Here is a 19,842-nt window from a genome sequence, read left to right on the forward strand (position 1 = left end):
TCTTACACCTGTCAGAATGGCTAAAATCAAAAACACCAATGATAGCCTTTGCTGGAGAGGTTGTGGAGAAAGGGGTACCCTCATCCATTGCTGGTGGGAATGCAAACTTGTGCAACCACTTTGGAAAGCAGTGTGGCGGTTTCTCAGGAAATTCGGGATCAACCTACCCCTGGACCCAGAAATCGCTTTTTTAAAAGGCCTTTTTATTTTATATATACATATATGGGGGATTATGGTTGGAGATACAGACAGCTGTGAACCGCCTTTTATGGGGCCTGGGAACAGAACTCAGTTCCTCTGCAAGAGCAATACCTGCTCTGAACTCCAAGTCTCTTTCTAACCGGGGAAGTGACTCCCCCCCACACAACACTTAGGAAGATTTGCACTTGTTCATCCGTTCGTCTCACTTGTACCCCAATACTTCATGTGAATGTGAGCAGACTGTAGCCCAAAGCAGAAGCATCACTTCGGATTCCTTTTCCAATATATCGTTTAATTTTTATTTTATATATGTGGGTATTTTGTTTGTGCACCCAATGGGTGCAGTGCCAGTGGAGGCCAGAAGAGGACATCGGACCCCTTAGACCTAGATAGAATTATGGATAGTTATGAGCCACTATGTGAGTACTGGGAATAAACCTGGGTCCTCTTGAAGAGGACTCAGTGTTCTTAACCACCGAGTCATCTCTCCACCCTTGAATTTGCAGTATTTAGTTTTAACATTTCTGTTAAAAGTCACAGTGTTAGGCTTGGGGACTGCCGTGCCCATGAGCATGCCAGCTGCACTGTGACCCCGGTGTCTAGACCTAGATGTATCAGCACAGCATTTCCTTTATTCCCGTAGCATCCTGAATAGCTCAGGCCAGGCTCGAAGTTGCTGTGTAGCCCAGCTCTTCATCCCAAATGCCTGGGTTACAGAAGAGGCCTCTGTCTGGGGCTTACTGCTTTCCTGAGTGTTTGGAACATAAATCCTGGGGGCTGGAAGATGGCTCAGTGGATGAGGTGCTTGTGCCGTGAGCCTGAGGACCTGAGATCGTGTTTTCAGTGCCCATGTTCAGTCTGGGTGCAGTGGCGCAATGGTAGGCTCCTAACCCCAGGGCAGGCAGAGCCAAGACAGGAAGATGGACGCCTGCAGTTCTCTGGGCTCTATAAGAGTCAGTGTCTCAAAAAAGAAGGTAGAAAGCAATAGAGGACATCATCCTGCATCCTACACACACGCACGCACTCGTGTTCGCATGTAAGCCCATGCACATGTGCACACACATGTACGCGGACACACACACCCCTTTTGCAATCAGCCCTTGGGGAGACTTAGCACATTTCTTGCCAGTGGCCGTTAGTGATAGATTTATATTGTCAGGTTCTCAGAGTCATGATTATGTGTGCACAAGGCAGTCTTTGTGAACGGCGTGCAAGGCCAGGGGCAAAGTACTCTGGACAAGGTTCATGTTTTCCAGTTGCTCTGCTGGGAGAGCGGTGTGTCGGGCCACCCTCCTGGGTAAGTTTTCTCCTCCTAGCCTCTGGGTTCTGTAAATTCCTAAGTCTAGTAAGAAATAGTAGTAGATTTTAATTGTGTTACAGTCCTCCAGTCACCGGCCAGGATCGCTGTAGGAGCGCTGTAACAAACAGCGCTGCTGTGGGGGATGACCCCTATTGGCCCTCTCAGAACGCCTTCCTACTCATCCCCAGGTACTCCCGCACTGCTGTCTGCGGCTGTGGTTCTTTGCAGAGCCTGCCAATTGTACTCTCTGGTAGACAGAGCTGCTATGTTAATCTTTAATTGTTTAGTCTTTAACCCTTAAAAAAATAGACTGCTTGGGTTGTTTGTTTTTGTTTAACTGATTTTTTTTTTTTTTTTTTTTTTGCGCCAGTATCTGGCCATGTGCCCCCAGGCTGGTCTTGCCTCCACCTACTGAGTGCAAGAGATTATAGGTGTTTGTGTACCCCAACACCTGCTTCCCTTCTGTCTTTAAAGTATGTATGTATTTCTTTTGTGTGCATGTGTGTGTGTGTCCGTGTGAGCGTATGTAATGTGTCTGGGCATGCACAGAAGACAGAAGAGGACATTAGCTTCCTTGGAGAAGGAATTAGAGACATTTGGGGAAGGAGCATCAGGCTTGTTACATGGATGTTGGGATCTGAACTCTGGTCTTCAATGCTCTTAACCCCGGGGGGGGGGCATCTCACTCATCCCACCCCCACTCCCCATCCTTCGTGCCTTTGTAATGAATGAAGAGCTCACACAAACTCTTCTTGGATTGTCAGCTTCTGCATCGCAGAAGTCATTCTCTATAACCTCTGAAATATAAATCATTTTCAGATTTTTTTTCTAGCCGCGATAGCGCTTACATGAAATTCAGTTCTATCCAAATTGCCAGAGTCCCAAGCCTGGGGATCAAGTTCTGGCTGGGGAAGGGGCAAATGCTGTGCGTGCCCACCGTGCCCTCTGCTTTTCAGTTGCATTTCTTTCTTTCTTCCTCTCTTTCTTTTTCATAGGGTGGGGCTGTTTTGTGGTACTGAGAAATCAAACCAAGGCTCCCATGCATGCATCAGCTGGCACTCGGCCACTGAGCTGCGTCTCGAGCAGAGAGCTTTTCTCCTGTGGCTTCTTTTGCCCCTGACAGTTGCTATGGGTATCAGAAAGTGTTGTGAATCTCTCTGTTGCCCGGGGTTAACTTTGAGTCTCGTGTCCTCCTGTCTCAGCATTTTGAGTAGCTTTCATGGGAGTAATGCTTTATATTTTTTGTTTTTTTGTTTGTGTGTGTTTGTGTGGAGTGTGTGTGTGTGAAGTGTATGTATGCACACAATATACAGGCGTGTCTGTGTGTGTAGAGGATATATGTACACAGTATGTGTAGGTGTGTCTTGTCTGTGTAGAGGATATATGTGCACAGTATGTGTAGGTGTGTCTTCTCTGTGTAGAGCATGTATGTACACAGTATGTGTAGGTCTGTGCATACACATAAAAAGGCAGAGGTTGACCTCAGGTGTCATCCACTATCATCTCTCCACTTTACTATTGAGAGACAAGAGAATCTGGCGCTCACTGATGGGCTAGACTGGCTGGCTAGCAGGCATGGCCCAGAACTGGAGTTACAGACATGGATGACCATGGGTTTTGGGGTTTACACTGAGATCCTCACACTTGCACCCTAGGTATTTTGCCATGACCATCTCAACCCCCAGTTTTTGTTGGATACTGTTCTAGAGAAGAAATAGGATTTTTTGAGCTAGAACCCTTTATGTAGATAAATGAAACTGTTCCTAAGCAATTGTTTGCTTTTCACTATACTTAAATGTCCCAGAATTACAAGTTTCTGTGTCAATATGTTCAAAAGAATAGAATTTTTAAAAATGAAATGTTTAGTGTTGTTATACATGTATAGTTTCATTGAAACATTTTTCTAGTTAAAGTCACAATACACAAAAAATATAAAATAAAAAGTAATACATTTTACTTAAAGTTCTTTCTGGATGCTCTTTCTGAACATGCTTTCTCCGTGTTCACATCCATAGTCAGTGTTCTACATCTGTGGCCATAGCCTGCATTACCTGTGTGACTTCCTGCAGTGTCTTAGCCCTGGGATTCCAGCTGCTCAGAAGGCTGAAGCAGGAGGATCAAAGGTTCAAGGCCTATGTAGGGTGCAGAGTGACTCTGAAGCCGACCTTGGCAATGTAATGAGCTCCTGTCTCAGAATCTAAAAGTACAGGATTTTAAGTGGGCTGCAGACAGACGTAAAGCTCTTGCCCAGCACATGCAGGCCGGGCTTTGTCCCCAGAGTGGCTAATGGCAGTGACGGTCAATCTGACCCCTCTTTTAGTATCTCTAGCCAGAGTTCCTTCGGCCATTGCTATGCAACAGACAATTGAGTTCTCAGTTTTCTAATGGAGTTTGGGTGTCTGTTGCCAGTTTTCATTTTAGAAGTAAAATATCTGAGACATCCAGTAATGCTTGAGTCTTTAAAAATACATTGTCAGGGTGCTCTAAACATTTAAATAAATCTTTATTTTGAACTGAGCAACACTGAGCAGGTTGAGGCAGGAGGATCACAAGTTACAGGCCCTGAAGCTAGAGAGAGAGAGATAAACAATCTTAAATAGCCCATACTAACCTCAAACTCACTGTGTAATGGGGCATATCTTTACATCATACACATATTAATAAATAATAACTGATTTTGAAGTATTTTAAGTAAGCTAAGTGTTTGGAAGAGTAGTGGCCACGTGTTTGCTCTCAGTCACATGGCACCACATGAGAACACTAGGTTTCCTTCTGGGTCAGATGGGAATTGAAACTCTTTAGACAAAGCTGTTTCAGAAGCTTCTGGCTATGCTTTAACACTTTGATAAGATCTGGTACAGTTCTTAATCTGTAGCAAATTCTTGTTTTGTTTTCTTTTTTTGAGACCTATGTAGTTGGGAACTTGATCTATAACCGGGCTGGTCTCGAACTCGGAGATCTGCCAGCCTTTGCCTCCAGTGCCAGGATTAGAGTGTGTCACCACACCTGGTCTATAGCAGATTGTTAAAGCGCACCTATCTATGGTGTTAGGTAGTAGTCATTTCAGATTGCTTTCTGTTGCTGCAAAAATACAACTACAGATGGGAGGTGGTTGTGGTGTACAGCTTTAATCCTAGTGCCTGAGAGGCAGAGGCAAGTGGATCTCTGCGAGTTCAAGGCCAGGGCTGCACAGAGAAACCCTGTCTTGAAAGAGAGAGAGAGAGAGAGAGAGAGAGAGAGAGAGAGAGAGAGAGAGAGAGAGAGAGAGAGAGAGAGAGAGAGNAGAGAGAGAGAGAGAGAGAGAGAGAGAGAGAGAGAGAAAGCTGGGCAGTGGTGGTGCACGCCTTTAATCCCATCACTTGGGAGGCAGAGGCAGGAAGATCTCTGTGAGTTTGAGACCAGCCTGGTCTACATAGTGAGACCCTGTCCCCAAAACAAAGCAAAACAAAAATATTTTATAAGACTTAGAGTTTGAATTATAAAAGAATAGCATGTCTGTTCTTGGGGAGGGGTGCGTGCTAGTCACACCCCACTCACATCTGTTCTGCAGTAATCCCTGAGATGCTGAGGGAAGAGAAGTGACAGTGAAGCAGCTCTCGAGCTTGGAGAGAGACGAGCGTCGTGGTGGGTGTGTTACTCAGATACTTTTGAAAAAGAAAACAGACCTGAGCATGATGCTGTATTTCTGAAATTCCACCCCATAATCCCAGCACACAGAAAAATGAGGCAGAAAGATTGCTCTGAGCTCTTCCAGGCCAGCCTGGGACGGACCCTAGAGTGAGGCCCTGTAGAGATGGTAGGGGGAGGCGGCAGAAACTGCTCTACACAGGACACACAGGAGACAGCACAGAGACCCCTGGTGGACACTACACTTTGCAGACTCTCCGCAGAAGTCTTGGAAAAGCTTTGTTTTTACTAAGCAGAGAATTTGTTTTATTAGGTGACCAGTAAAATTTCAGTGAATAAAAGGTAAGACGGGATGTCCATCCTGTTTGCTGGCAAGAGACCATGGTGAATCTGTAGCCCAGTAATGTGAATGGGTGGCCGAAAGCGCATTTGCATGAGCCGTGAGCTTCCATGATCTTCCGTTGTGTACAGTGGTAGCATGTAATGTAGTCGAGGGCTTAGAACGAGAAGAGCACACTCAGCCACATCTCCACAGAAGATGTTTAAATACCAGCGTACCATGAAGTCATAGGAGTGGCGTTGGAAGTCTACTTTTTCTGTGGGAGACACTTTCTAAGAGATATTTGCATACACAAAGCCACCGTTTTGAAAAGTCTCAAATTTTGATTGTAAAGGTGGCTCAGGGATGAAGAGCACTCTGCTCTTCCAGAGAAGCTGAGTTTGGTTACCAGCAACCACATCTGGCCAGTTGAGCTACAGCTACCTGTAACTCCAGCTCCAGGGACTCTGGCACCCTCTTCAGGCTTCTGTGGGTATCACCACATGGGCAACACACACATTAAAAAAAAAATCTTTAGAAAGAAGAAAGAAAACAAACTCCTGGAAACCTGAAATATGTTTCATAACTGTTCTTAACTCATTTGGTAAAAGTGCAGGCTTTGCATTTGCTTGAGGTTGTTTTAGATTTCACTATTTAATATGAACATCCACTCATGCCATGCAGAAACATTAATATTTGTGGTTGTGGGGTGCTTTCCACACTTCCCAGTTCTGCACAATGAAGGCCACATGACTTTAGTGACATTTAGGTGGTTTGTTTTATGTGTGCACAGAATGACAACTTTTGTCTTTGTTCTGTGGCAAGAGTTAGAAATCATGCTTAGATTTTTTATTATTATTTTAAGAAAAGTCGATCATTTTCATCATGATAGTTATTTGTCCTGAGTCTGAAGAAGAATGTCCACATGCTCTCAGCTTTGCTGAAGTGTTCCACATAAGTGCCGACCGGTGTGGCTGCGGCACACGCTCAGATTTCAGAGTCTGATTGAGCTCTCAACAGAAGAACATCTGTGTTGCTTGTGTGAAGTAAGCGCACTTGTTTCTGTCCACTGGGAACCTTGAGGTAGCTGACCGTAGGTAGCTTGGAGCATTCAGTGGTGCAATAATACCTCCGCCTCCATGCTCGCAATCCCAGCCCCTTTCCCTGCTAATCTCTGTTAAATGACAGAATCCCAGGCCGCCTCCCTCTCAGTTACCCCTTGGGGAATCTTATTTTTAAAAACACTTTCCTTTCTTGCCTGCATGACATTTTATCTTTCTTTTCCTTTCTTTTTGCCGTTTGCAAAGACTCTTGGGAGGATTTGACTGATTTGGTGGAACAAGTGCGTGATGATACAGAAGGTGCGTGCCTCACCAGCGTCTCTCAGCTTTCTTTTGCCGTTGCCTTTCCGTTTGCTCCTTTTCTTTTTGTTTATCTTCTAACCACCTTTTAATTGTCCTCCATAAGAAGGAGTGTCCGATTTGGGTTTTATGTACCATGGCGATAACTGAGAAGTCCCTGTGCTTCTTTCAAGTAGTACAGCGCTCTGTGTATTTACAGCTTTCCTTAGGGTTTTTGTCAAAACATTTAACAGGGGCATTAAATTACATCAAACTTTCCTGTGACTTGTTTTTAAATTTGCTTTTATATTTGTGAATTTCACAGCAGTCAAAAGTAACAGCAATTTCTGAAAAGTATTAAAAGTTCAGCCCACTTTTCAGAGTATTGGATCTCTGGTATCTTTGTTTCAGTGGTCTGCATCAAGATGATACAAATCATACATCACTGCCTCTTGAATCGCTCATTTTTTTTCTCAATGTCAGCTTTATTGAGATGTAATTCTCACACTGGGTAAAGACTACCATTTTACTGTGTACAGAGTGATCATTAATGCATTCACAAAGCTGCGTGTTTACATCACCACCATCCTGCTCTATAATGTCATCTCCCAAAACAGGAACCCATGTCCCCGTTATCAACCGTTCCCTATTTCTCGTACCTGCCTGTCCATGCCAATCCCCAGCCTCCTTTTCGTCTTTGTAGATCACCTGTTCTGGACATCCCATTGAAACTCTGTCATGAAATCCATGTCTTTTTGTTCGTGACTTCTCTCACTCAGCATATTTTCCGGGCTTGTCCCTATTATGTGCAGAAAACATGCTGCTGTGTGGACACACCATATTTTGTCCAGCCATCATGTTGGTAGATATTTGACGTGTTTGTAGTTAATTGTAAGGAATGTTTATGTGAAAACACACAATGGGTTCATAATGTTTCATACTGAGAAAATATCTTGAAGTGGAATTCTAGATAAAATGGTAATTCAGTGATTTTAATTTTTATTTTACATGTATTGGTGTTTTACCTAGAAATGTCTTTGCACCACAGGTGTACACACGAGGTCCCGAAGAGGGCATCATGAGACAGCTGTAAGCCACCATGTGGGTACTAGGACTCTAACCCAGGGCCTCTGGAAGAACAGTCAGAGCTCTTAACCAACGAGCATGTCTGCAGCCTAGACTCTAACATTTTTGAGAAATGTCAGACTTGTCTAAAGCATCTGCACCATTTTACATACAATCTGCAGCACATAAGGTTGTAGCTTCGTTAGATCCTTAACTAATACTTTCTAGTTTCCTTTTTTAAAAAAACTTATTATGTGTGTGTTTCTATGTGGTAGTGTTTTGTCTGCATGTATATATGTGTACCATGTATGCACCGTATGTGTGTGTGTCTGTGTGTCTGTATCTCTGTGTGTGTGTCTGTGTGTGCATGTCTGTGTGTCTGGGTACACTCACAAGTGCAGAGGGGTCAAATTCCCTGGAGCTGGAGTTGCAGGTGGTTGTGGGGTGCTTGCTGTGGGTGCTGGGAATCAAACTTGGGCCTTCTGCACATTTAACCGCTGAGACATTTCTCCAGCTCCTTTCTTTTTCAGGATTTATTTAGATTCATCTGGGTCTTTTGCATTCCTGTAGGTATTTTAGGATAAGCTTGCCAGTTCCTGTAAATAAGACAGCTGGGGTATTGATAGGGATTGCTTTGAATCTGTATTAACTCAAAGAGTATTGCTATCTTAGCACAATTAAGTCTTGAAATCCATTGGCATTAGATTTCTGTTTATTTTGATGCTTTAAATTTTCATTTCCAGCCAGGCAATGATGGCACATGCCTTTAATCCCAGCATTCGGAAGGTACAGATAGGTAGATCTCTGTGAGTTTGAGGCCAGCCTGGTCTGCAGAGCAAGTTCCAGGACTGGCTCCAAAGCTGCAGAGAGAAACCCTGTCTCAACAAAAAAAAGAAAAAAAATTCATTTCCATATTTTGTTTTCAGTGCACAAAGCTTGCACATCTTTTGTCAATTTATTTTTAAGTATTTTCTTTTTGATACCATGCAAGTGAAGTCATTTTTGAGCTTTTTGCTACTGATTTGGTCCTTTCTCATCTACAAGTTGATTTTTGAAACTGTAGTAATGCTGAAAGCTATATGCAGTATGCTTTTTTATGTATACTTTTCAGGGAAAACATTCAGTTTCTTATTAGGCAGGATTCGAGATTAGCTAATAAGCGATAACAATTATAATAATATTGTGTAGTAGGTTGATTGGACATGACCGCAGATACTTTATGGTGCAGAAGCGTCTTTTTCCCTGGTAGAGCTGAGAATGCTCATTTTCTCACTGAACAGAAACACTGTACAACAGACTGTCTCTTTGGCATATCTAAATTTCCAGCATTACTACTCTTGCATTTTCAAGCCGTTATTAAATAATGGCCATTAATGAATAATAGACACACTGTGATACTGTAACTAAGGCGGCTTCTGAGTGACTGACAGGCATAGAGATGACTCATTGGACAGAGAGGTGATTCACTTTCCACTGTGGGCAAGAAAGGGAGACATTTCCATTACACTGCATAGAAAGGCATGCAATTTAAAACTTATTAGTTATTTCTGGAATTTTCCATTTAATATTTTTAGATCATAGTGACTTGTAGAAAGCAATATGCCAGAGAAGAGACTGCTATCCAATTAAGTCTTGTATTGATCTTGTATCCTGTAGCCTTGCCAAATACACTGATTAGCTAATACTTTCTGTTTGCTTATGGAATCTTTAAGTCTATAATAACATAATCTCCAAAACTATTGATTTTACCCTTCTTCTCATCTAGATGTCTTCTGTTTTTCCTAATTGCCCTGACTAAGCTCTCCTCCAGGGTGTTTTTTAAGAACTGGTGAGAATGACCGTGTGTATCCTGTTGCTGACCTCCAGCAAAGCCTTTTACCTTTAGATATTATTGTAGTAGATAATAAGTTATAAGATAATAAGTAAGTCTACAAAGCAAGTTCCAGGACAGTCAGAGCTGTTACACACAGAAACCACATCTCAAAAAACCAAAAACACACAAAAAGGAAATTCTTTTCTTTTCCTAGTTTGTTACATATAAGTGTTTTTAGATATGTCAGCCTACATTTTGTCTACATCTGTTTCTATTGAAATCACAGCCTTTATTAACTTGGCGTATTGCCTTGCTTGACTTATGTATGTTGAATCCGTGCAAACCTTCCATTCTGGCCTCTGTCCTGCTTGGTTGTGTAATGATCTTCTGTGTATGTTGCCAGTGATTTGTTGAGGCGTTTTACATCTGCATTTGTGAGGAATATTACAGTGCAGGTCTCTCTTTTCTCTTTCTGTCGTAAGGAAATATTTTCTGGAACAGTTTGCAAACGATTGCTATTAATTCTAAATGATTAACTTCAACAGTGAGGTCATTCGCTTCTGGTTTTCTATCTGGGAATTTAGGTTTTGCTTTATTACCAATTCAGTATCTTTTCTTGTTACTTATTTGCTCATGTTTTCTGTTTCTTGTCAGTTTTAATTGATTTGTGTATTTCTAGGAAATCACCCACGTTTTTCATTTACAGTTTCACTAGTTGCTAGGCAGTGGTGGTGCACACCTTTAATCCCAATAGGGAGGCAGAAGCAGGTGAATTTGTGTGAGTTCAAGGCCAGCCTGGTTTACAGAGCAAATTCTTGGACAGCCAAGGACACAGAGAAACCCTGTCTCAAAAAACAATTTAAAAAAAAATCCGCTTATTTTTGTTAGGTCAGTGAGCCCAGTGTCTTGTCTTTCCTTTCTTTGGTTTTAGTCATTCAACTTTTGTGGGTAAATGTTTGCTAATGTTTTCTTCCTATTGTTGCTGTAGAGAAAGAAGGGATTGTTGGGATTACAGTGTGAGAAGGGATAGAGCTCGTCAGGGCAGGGAAGGATGGCAGCTAGGGTGGGAGGCGGTGGTCACATTACACGTGGAGTCATGAAGCCTATTGTTGAGTCAGGACATTGCCAGGTAGCCCGGGCTGACCTCAGATCACGATCCTCTTGCTTCAGTCTCCTGGCTACTAGGATTACAGGCATGGGTCAGCATTTCTGCTTTCAATAGTGCTGATCTTTATCAAAGATTCAGCTTTGAGTTTTGTTGATGTTTCTTAAGTTTTGGGTTTTGTTAGTTTGTTCTCCCCACACACACACACTATTTAGTTATTTCTTTTCCTTTTAATTTCATTCTTTCTGCCCCCTGGTGAGATACATCATATATTATTAAATTATATATTACAATACGTTATTTGCCTTTGTGGAATCGTGAAGTTTTGACATACTGGAGACAAGAATCTTCTAAGTAAGTGTTTCACTTCATGGTAAATTACAGACAAGATTCACTAGCCCCACTGCGCCTGAGCGCTAACCCCCATGGCTTTCCTGTGTTCTGATACTGATGCTCCAGGACCACGGAGTTCATGGTACTTGGTGTCAGAGGAATTTGGGGAGGGGGGAGCGTGTCCGTTTCTCTACATCCCGTGGAGAACCCGTGTGCCAGTGTGTCGTGAGAATGGTTGATATGAATGCATGTTGTTTTCACAGCAAAACTAGACCTGTGCGCGCGCTCTCTCTCTCTCTCTCTCTCTCTCTCTCTCTCTCTCTCTCTCTCTCTCTCTCATTGTTACTTAACTTCAGGGGAATTTGAGCCTCAAAATGACAAAATTCCATGCATAAAGTCAAATGTTAGTTCACACAAGTAAATAGTTGATACCGAAGATTAAGAGTGGATATAAACCTTCTAACAGAGCCATATTTCAGCAAAGCCCGTTTTGGATTATACTGTTAACAAGAAAAGGTAGCGGTAAAGATGAATTTATCATGAGATACTCTTGACCGGCTGCCTTAACAGAGTTCCTCAGAAAAGTGTGTAGAAGTCAGTCTCCTCCACTTCTGCCGAGTAGAAATGTGTGTGATGTCTGACATGGCTTATGGAGAGTGTGCAGATCGGACCGTACACAATCAGGCTAGTGATGAAGACTACCGAATTCTCAGAAATAAGTGTCTTTGCGTTAGTTAGGTGCTGTTTTATGATGAAGGTCTTTTTTAGGGTTTCCAGATATCTCTTTTACTATCAAGAAAAACACACAAGGGCTGGAGAGATGGTTCAGAGGTTAAGAGCATTGCCTGCTCTTCCAAAGGTCCTGAGTTCAATTCCCAGCAACCACATGGTGGCTCACAACCATCTGTGACAGGGTCTGGTGCCCTCTTCTGGCCTGAGGTCATACACACAGACAGAATATTGTATGCATAATAAATAAATATTTAAAAAAAGAAAAAGAAAAACAGACAAACCGAGCGGGTGGGAGGCAGAGGCAGGCAGATCTCTGTGAGTTCAAGGCTAGCCTGGTCTACATAGCTAGTTCCAGGACAGCCAGGGCTACATAGTGAGACTCTGTGTGTGTGGGGGGGGGGTGATAATGCTTTTAATTTTTCTCAGTATTAGAAATTAAACCTAGGTTTCCACAGATGCTAGGCAAGCTCTCTAGCCCTGAGCTACATCCTGGGTCCTTTTTTATTTTTAAAATTATTTGTTTTTATCAAGTATCAGATTTCCTTATGACTTTTTAAAAAATACATTGTTGGTTTTGGTTTAACGTCTCCCTCTCCTTCCTGTCCCTCAACTCCCTGTACTCTCCCTACTTCAACGTTTCTACCTCCACTACTCCCCCCCACTCTCATATCACAGCGTTCTACTGCCCTCCCCAACTTAAATCATTTCCCCCTTTGACTAACAATCCCCTTTCTAGTTTCCTGATACATTCTCACTCCCACATAAATGCACATCTAAGAGAATATGTGTCTGTCTAATGAGCCTGAGTTCTTCCCCTAATGTAGTATTTCTAGTTCCGTTCCTTTTCCTGCACATTTAATAACCTCATTTTTCTTCATGTCTGAATAGAGTTACATTGTGTATATGTGCCACATTCTCATTATCCTTCCTGAGTTGGTGGACATCTAGACTGGTTCCACTTCCTTGCCATTGTGAATAGAGCAGCAGTGAACATAGACACGCAGGTGCCTGCCCCTGACAAGTTAGTGTAGAATGTACAAAGAGAACTACGTCCGAGGCTGGAGAGAAGATGGCTGAGCTGCACAGAGCACTGACTTCTCCTCCCAGAACCCACATGGCAACTCACAGCCTTCTGTAACTCCAGTTCTAGGGTATTCCATGCCCTCTTCTGGCCTCCGTGGGCACCAGACATACATGTATATGTAGACATATGCATGCAGAACATCCCTGTACATAAAGGAGATGTCTGATGGTAGCCTTAAATGTGTTAATCTGCAAGAAATAAGTAATGGTAACATAGACCAATTTGACTTTGATGTTTCTCTAAAATGTTGCCTAAACTAGATGAAAAGATGTTCATTCTTTATCGTGACTGCTCAGAATGCTGAGGCTTCAAGACTGTTAATTCAAGACTGGCCTGGGCTGTGTAATGAGACATTTCCTCTAAAAGTTAGTTAACTGGGTAATTACCACAGTACCTATGAGAACACTACAACAAATAAGAATTTTTGTAGTTGGGGCTGTAAGTCTATTAGTCTGTAAAGTTAATGTAAATTAGTTTAGGACTTGCTCATTTTTGCTTTATTGACTTAAGTATGAAGGCAGGTATAAAGGAAAGCATTGTATGACAAAATAGCCTGTTTTTGTCTTGTTGCTTATTTGAATTATGAAAATGTAGTTTTAGCAGGACTTTGGACTTTCTGTGTAGAAGTAAGTAAAATGTTTCATAAAGCACTGGGCAGCTTTTAGTTTATTTACACAGATTTGTTATTTGCTGATGCATGGGAGGGTTTACACATACACAGTGTATTCCTATATGATTTCTGTGTATATGCATGCATATAGATTTCATGGTAAATCCAAATCCTTCCTTTGTGGATTGTGGAGCCTCAGCCCCAGCACTGTTCTATCCCTGTTCTTTCATCTAAATGGAAGAGGAAGCAGGGCTGGTGCCTTTCACAGCACTCACTGCTCTCAGAGGACCTAGATTCTAGTCCCAGGATATGCATGGTGGCTCACAAGAACTACAGTTCCAGGTGATCTGACTGTTCTCCTGGCCCCCACAGGCACTGTGAGGACATGGTGTACTAATACGCAGGCAAAGCACTCAGTCACATAAAAATAAACAGATCATTAAAGGAAGGGAAATACTTCAGCAGTAATAATGAGATAGTGGGTACATAAGACAATCGTGTTAGGACTGGAGGATCAAAAGCATCTGTTCCCATCAGTTTGTTTGTAAGTAGACTGTGGTGGGGGAGGAACACAGGCATTGTGGTTGGAGTTGAGCAAAGGCATTCTGGACTCTGGTTCTGTCATTTGTCACTGTGCTCTGGACCAGCTGCATAGCTCATTACAAGAAACAGTTAAGACCACAATTGGATATATTTGGCGATATATGGATATGATCCCAGCACTGTGGAGGCTCAGGCTCAGGCTGAGGATTGTTATTGGTTCTAGTGAAACCTTGTTTCAGGGGAAAAAAAGATCATAATTCTAAGAAGCACACAGTAGTACCTGGACCTTCTGTGTTCTGTAAATACAATAAGGTCCTGGTGCTACTTTCCTCAACTAGGTTATTTCTGGTGCTTAGAGCCAGACACTGGGTACTGAGTATTGAAAACCTGGGAGTTAATTTCTTGTACCATATTGTACCAATAGTTCATTAAGTCTATGAAGTAATTTAATAAGTAATGTCTTAATTAGAGTTAATATCGCTGTGATGAAACACCATTGGCCAAACCAGCTTGGGGAGGAAAGGGTTTATTTGCCTATAAAACCTGAATCACTGTTCATTGAGGGAAGCCAAACCTGAAGACAGGAGCTCATGCAGAGGCATGTTGGTTACTGGCTTGCTCCTCATGGGTTTCTCAGCCTGCTTTCTTACAGCTAGCCCAGGAGTGGCACAACTTCCAATGGGCTGGGCACTTCTCAATCAGTCACTAAGAAAATGCCCTACTGGACTTGCCTACAGCCTGATCTTTTGGGGGCATTTTCTCAATAGATGTTCTCTGAGTTGACTCCAGCTTGTGTCAAGTAGACATAAATCTAGCAAGTGAGGTGGGCATGGTGGCTCACGCCTTTCATCCCAGTAGCGATTGTTATCGATACCAAGAAAGTAAATGGTACACTTGGAGTAGCTTGTCCAGCACTTTCCCCCACCTTGGATCTCTTTAAGCACGCCATGCCATGCGCCATCAGAGGAGTAGTGAGAATGGCGACCCAGCCAGGTGTCAGGGTGGGTAGCAAAGTAGTATGCTTGGAGGTGCCCAGGTAGGTAGGTACCAGAGGAGTATTTAAGACTTGAGCATTGATAAAGTTGTTTAGTTTTGCTTTTAAACTGATTAAACAAGGAAACTAACACCTTTTTCTACAGCAAATTCATGGCCAGGAAGAATACAATGGAAAATAACTATTTGGTGCCACTTCCTTGGTTCAGGACAAATCGCCAGCAGTCTTGCTCATCATTGCTTTTATGCCGTCAATGTAGACCTCACTATGGTGAAATGTTTCATGGTGTGCTTTCCCACTAAGTAAGCTCATTCCCTTCCCACAGATCCTAATTATCTCATGGCTAACGAACGCATGAACCTGATGAACATGGCAAAGCTGAGTATCAAGGGCCTGATTGAATCCGCTCTGAACCTGGGACGAACCCTGGACTCGGACTATGCCCCCCTCCAGCAGTTCTTCGTGGTGATGGAGCACTGCTTGAAGCACGGCTTGAAAGGTGGGTGTGGCCTCGGAATGCAGATGTGCAGCCAGTCCTTAGCAGTGCCTGCCTGGAAAGAAAGCCTTTTCCATGGAGACAAGAAATAGAAATCTTGGGTGAATAGTATTAATAATGGCCTTGCATGGTGGCTCACACCTTTACTTCCCAGCACTTAGGAGACAGAGGCAGGGAGATTTCTGTGTGTTCAGGACTAGCCCATCTATAGAGAAGGTTTATTGCCAGCTAGGGCTCCATAGTAAGAGACCCTGTCTTTGAAAAAAAAAATAGTAGAATGCAACCTACATTGCATTTTAGTTGACTTAAAGGACTTACAGTAATAAAAGTACAACTGTCTTTGGATGTTAGAGTTGAAAGAGCCTTCGCGGCTAAGCAAATAAAGATCCATCAACTGACAGGAGGAGAGACCTGCGTAGCCCTGACGAGTTACCAGCCCAGATCAAAAGTTGGGCAGAACGGGTGCTGTAGTCAGGTTTTGCTCTTCTCCCTTAAGCAGTTTTGGGGTTGGCCCCAGTCTAAGTCACCTTAGTTTCCTTCCTTCCCCCCTTTTCACTATTCGGTTTTTCACTGGGCTGTTTTCATCACTAATACTATATGGTTTTAACTACTGAATCATTAAATATTATTATAGGCTAGATCACTAACTCTTTTTAACTTAATTTAATTTTCATGTATATGGGTGTTCTGTCTGCATTTATGCCTGTATGCCATGTTTGTGCCTGGTCCCCACAGAGACCAGAAGATGACACCAGATCCCCTGGAACTGTAGTAACAGACAGTTATGAGCTGTCGTGTGGGTGCTGGGAGTTTTATCTGAATCTTCGGCAAGAATAGTCAATACTTTTTATGGCTGATCCATTTCTCCGGCCCCTTCACAAATTCTTTTTAAAAAAAAGGAAGAACTGAGTCTTGGAAGTACAGAATTTTTTTATTTTTGTAAATTTTTATCTATTATGAAACCATGATTTTTACATGTGTTTCTATGTATGTGGTATACATATATCTGGGGCACACATCTATGGGAATGTGTGTGTGTGAAGGCCAGGGGTTGATGGCGAGTATCTTTCCTATTTTCAATTTTTATTTACCAGCTGAGGGTCATAGGCAGTCTGGGGCTCACAAACTTGGCTAGTGTAACTAGTCAGCTTGCCCCAGGATTCTCTGTCTCAGTCCTTCTTGTGCTGGGATTATAGGGCAGCCACCACGCCCACCTGGCTTTTACGTGGGCCTTAGGGATCCAAACTCTGGCCACGCTTGTGTGGAAAACACTTGCTTCACTGAGCCATCTCTCAGCTTGCATGAAGCATTTGACACTAATAGCCTGGGATTGGATACCCAGAAAGAATGCTGGAGAGAGAGTGAGGGAATGTGAACGAGAATGCCGGCACAGATACGCAAGCACCTTTATGTGTCTGTAGTAGAGGAGTATTTATGTTGTAAAGAATATTAAAATACTGTTTTGCTTTGTTTCCTTAGCCAAGAAAACTTTTCTTGGACAAAACAAATCTTTCTGGGGGCCTCTAGAGCTAGTAGAAAAGCTCGTTCCAGAAGCTGCAGAGATAACAGCAAGTGTTAAAGATCTCCCAGGACTTAAGTAAGTCTCGGGCTAAGTTTTCTTTCTCTCTTTGAAAAATGGGGTTAATAATAATGTGTGCATTTTTATAACAACCCAAGTGTGTAATGTTGTTACCACTGGACATTGTTAGTGTCTCTTGAAGGGTACTTCCTAAAGAGAGGTTGTCTTCATATAATAATACCAGACATCTCTGTTTGATTACAAAAATGGACATGAGAATCAGCAGGACTTAAGAAATTTGACCTATGCCTGGCTGGATTTCGGGAAAACAACTGTGATCTATGGATTTTAGAGCCAAGCTTAAGTGAGCCTCAGAAACATGAGACCTGCCTTCAAACTTGGGGGGAAAAGTAGATTGGCTTCCTACGGGAAACTGGTTTAATGTTAACCGAATGCAAGCACACTTTGCCTGTGTCCATCTGAGTATCCGGTTTCTTACATAACCTGCTCCAAACTGAGGGCTCATTGCACACTAAACTGATGGGAAATTTCCAGCTGTGCCAAACAGTGTTCTGGTCTTCAGACGACAGCACATTTACTTATTAATGCAAATGAAAGATTATTTGTTCCAAACACCCAAGACTCACAATCCCACCCACAATTACAAGTGCAAGAACAGGTGGGGGCCTCAAGCAGGGCCTTAGTCTACTACTGTAAGGGCATTGGAAGGAGCACGAGTCCTGTCCCACACCAGACACGTCCTGCTGCCGTTCCTGTTCTTCTCAGTCACTTGGTTTCTGTGCTCTTGTAGGACACCAGTTGGCAGAGGAAGAGCCTGGCTTCGTTTGGCTTTAATGCAGAAGAAGCTTTCTGAGTATATGAAGGCCTTGATCAATAAGAAGGAACTTCTCAGGTATGAACACAAGACACACTTTCTTCTTGACATGTTCTGCCAATATCATTCAAACTCAAGTCATAGAAACTTGCTGATTGCGTAGGTTAGAAACACTTATACGTAACAGTTTGATCAGTTCTCTGTACTGCACCTCCCATACTCATTCCTAGTCCTGGAAGGGTATTTTATGCAGTGTATGTCCTCTGTAGCTGTGGCTATCTATATGTGGTCCTTTGTAGGGCAGTTCAGAACTTTGCACCACCAGAAAACAAGGAAAGCTTATGGCCCACATCCTGTGCATAGACCCAATAGGACAACGGGTTGATAATCATTTCATACGTACCATTCACATAGATCATGTGTTGCCTAGGTTACACAGCAAATCTTCATCACAAAAGCAAACAGATACAACCATAATATTAAAAATAAAAGGCAACCAATAGAGTGAAGGAGATTTTTATAATAATTATTATATAAATATATGCATATTCAACAAAGAATATATATAAAGAATTTGGCTGGCAGGCATAGTGGCACACGCCTTTAACTCCAACACTTGGGAAGCAGATCAGGAGGATCTTTGTGAGTTCAGGATCATCCTGGTGTAGAACGTAAACTCCAGAACACTCTGTCTCAATAATAATAATAATAATAATAATAATAATAATAATTCTACTAAAGTAGAAACAAATACAAACATATGAACACGGACAGAAAATTTAAGCTTCAAAAAGGAAAAATTAACTGGGCTGTGGTGATGCATGCTTTTAATTCCAGCATTTGGGAGGCAGAAGTAGATGGATCATTGTGAGCTCAAGGCCAGCCTGGTCTACAGAGTGAGCTCCAGGACAGCCAGGGCTACACAGAGAAACCCTGTTTACAAAACAAAACGAAACAAACAAATGACTAGTAAACATAGAAAAAGATGTGTGACTTCACCAGCCATCATAAAAGTATATATTAAACCAAGATACAGGGGTCAGCAAAATGGCTTAGTGGGTAAAATCACTTGCCCATAAGCCTGATACCCAGAGTTTAAGCCCCAGACCCACATGGCAGAAGGAAAGGACCAATTCCTGCAAATTGTTTTCTGACTTTCATACACATTCTGTGGCACACACACACCCATACACAAACAAGTAAATGCAATAAAACAAGGTGATACTGGTATTTACCCTAAATAACCAAAATGAAAGGGCAGATGGTACCAACTATTGGTCAGGTATGATGGCACACACCTGTAATCCAATACCAGGACATATGAAGAATTACTCCAAGTTCTAGGCCAAGTTCAGACTCCAAGTTCAGCCTTGCATCGTGAGACTTTCTCTCAATATATATACATTATATATATCATACACATGTATATATGTGTGTAATGTTAGAAGGGATATGAAGTAACTTTCTGCTAATGCTGAACGGGGTCTGAAATATTAACACTTGTCCAGTAGAGCACAGAATAACTATTAACTCTTGTAAACTGGACAAAGAGGGTTTTGCTATATATGGCTTCATTTCATTTAACTCAACAGTTAAACTCCTGAGTATGTCTAACAAAACTGTATCTGTGGTGCTCAGTAGAGTGGCACATGGCTTTCATTCCAGCACTAGGGTGCAGAGGCAGGTGGATTTCCATGAGTGTGAGGGCAGCATTGTCCACATAGTAAGTCCTAGGCCAATCAAGGCCACATGATGGGACTCCGTCTTAAAAGAGAAAACAAAAGGCCATGTATGTGTATACCAAAAAATAAATAAATAAATAAAAAATAAAAAAGTGTTCTGAGAAGCACCATAACTTCCATGCACTGGACAGCCCAGATGTCCACCATCAATAATAAGCCAGGTGTGTGAGCTAGCCAGTGCTCA

The 19,842-nt window shown here is 42.4% G+C and overlaps 1 protein-coding gene across 5 annotated transcripts in view; it reads left to right on the top strand.

Annotated features, from left to right (window-relative positions):
* The window catches only part of Rufy3 (RUN and FYVE domain containing 3), a 79,074-nt gene that overhangs the window by 27,067 nt on the left and 32,165 nt on the right, over nucleotides 1–19,842 (top strand). For 4 of the 5 annotated variants that reach the window (XM_050149617.1, XM_050149620.1, XM_050149621.1 and 1 more), the window contains exons 2-4: nucleotides 15,392–15,565; nucleotides 17,042–17,159; nucleotides 17,893–17,994. In XM_050149617.1, the coding sequence (XP_050005574.1) occupies nucleotides 15,392–15,565; nucleotides 17,042–17,159; nucleotides 17,893–17,994 (394 nt within the window). Of the gene's footprint in view, nucleotides 1–1,431; nucleotides 1,499–15,391; nucleotides 15,566–17,041; nucleotides 17,160–17,892; nucleotides 17,995–19,842 lie in introns of those variants that run through there. The other variant, XM_050149619.1, reaches the window with a different exon arrangement.

Source organism: Alexandromys fortis, unplaced genomic scaffold (genome assembly GCF_014885135.2).
Source record: "Alexandromys fortis isolate MF-2015 unplaced genomic scaffold, M_Fortis_MF-2015_v1.1 scaffold_0, whole genome shotgun sequence".
Lineage (NCBI taxonomy): Eukaryota > Metazoa > Chordata > Mammalia > Rodentia > Cricetidae > Alexandromys > Alexandromys fortis.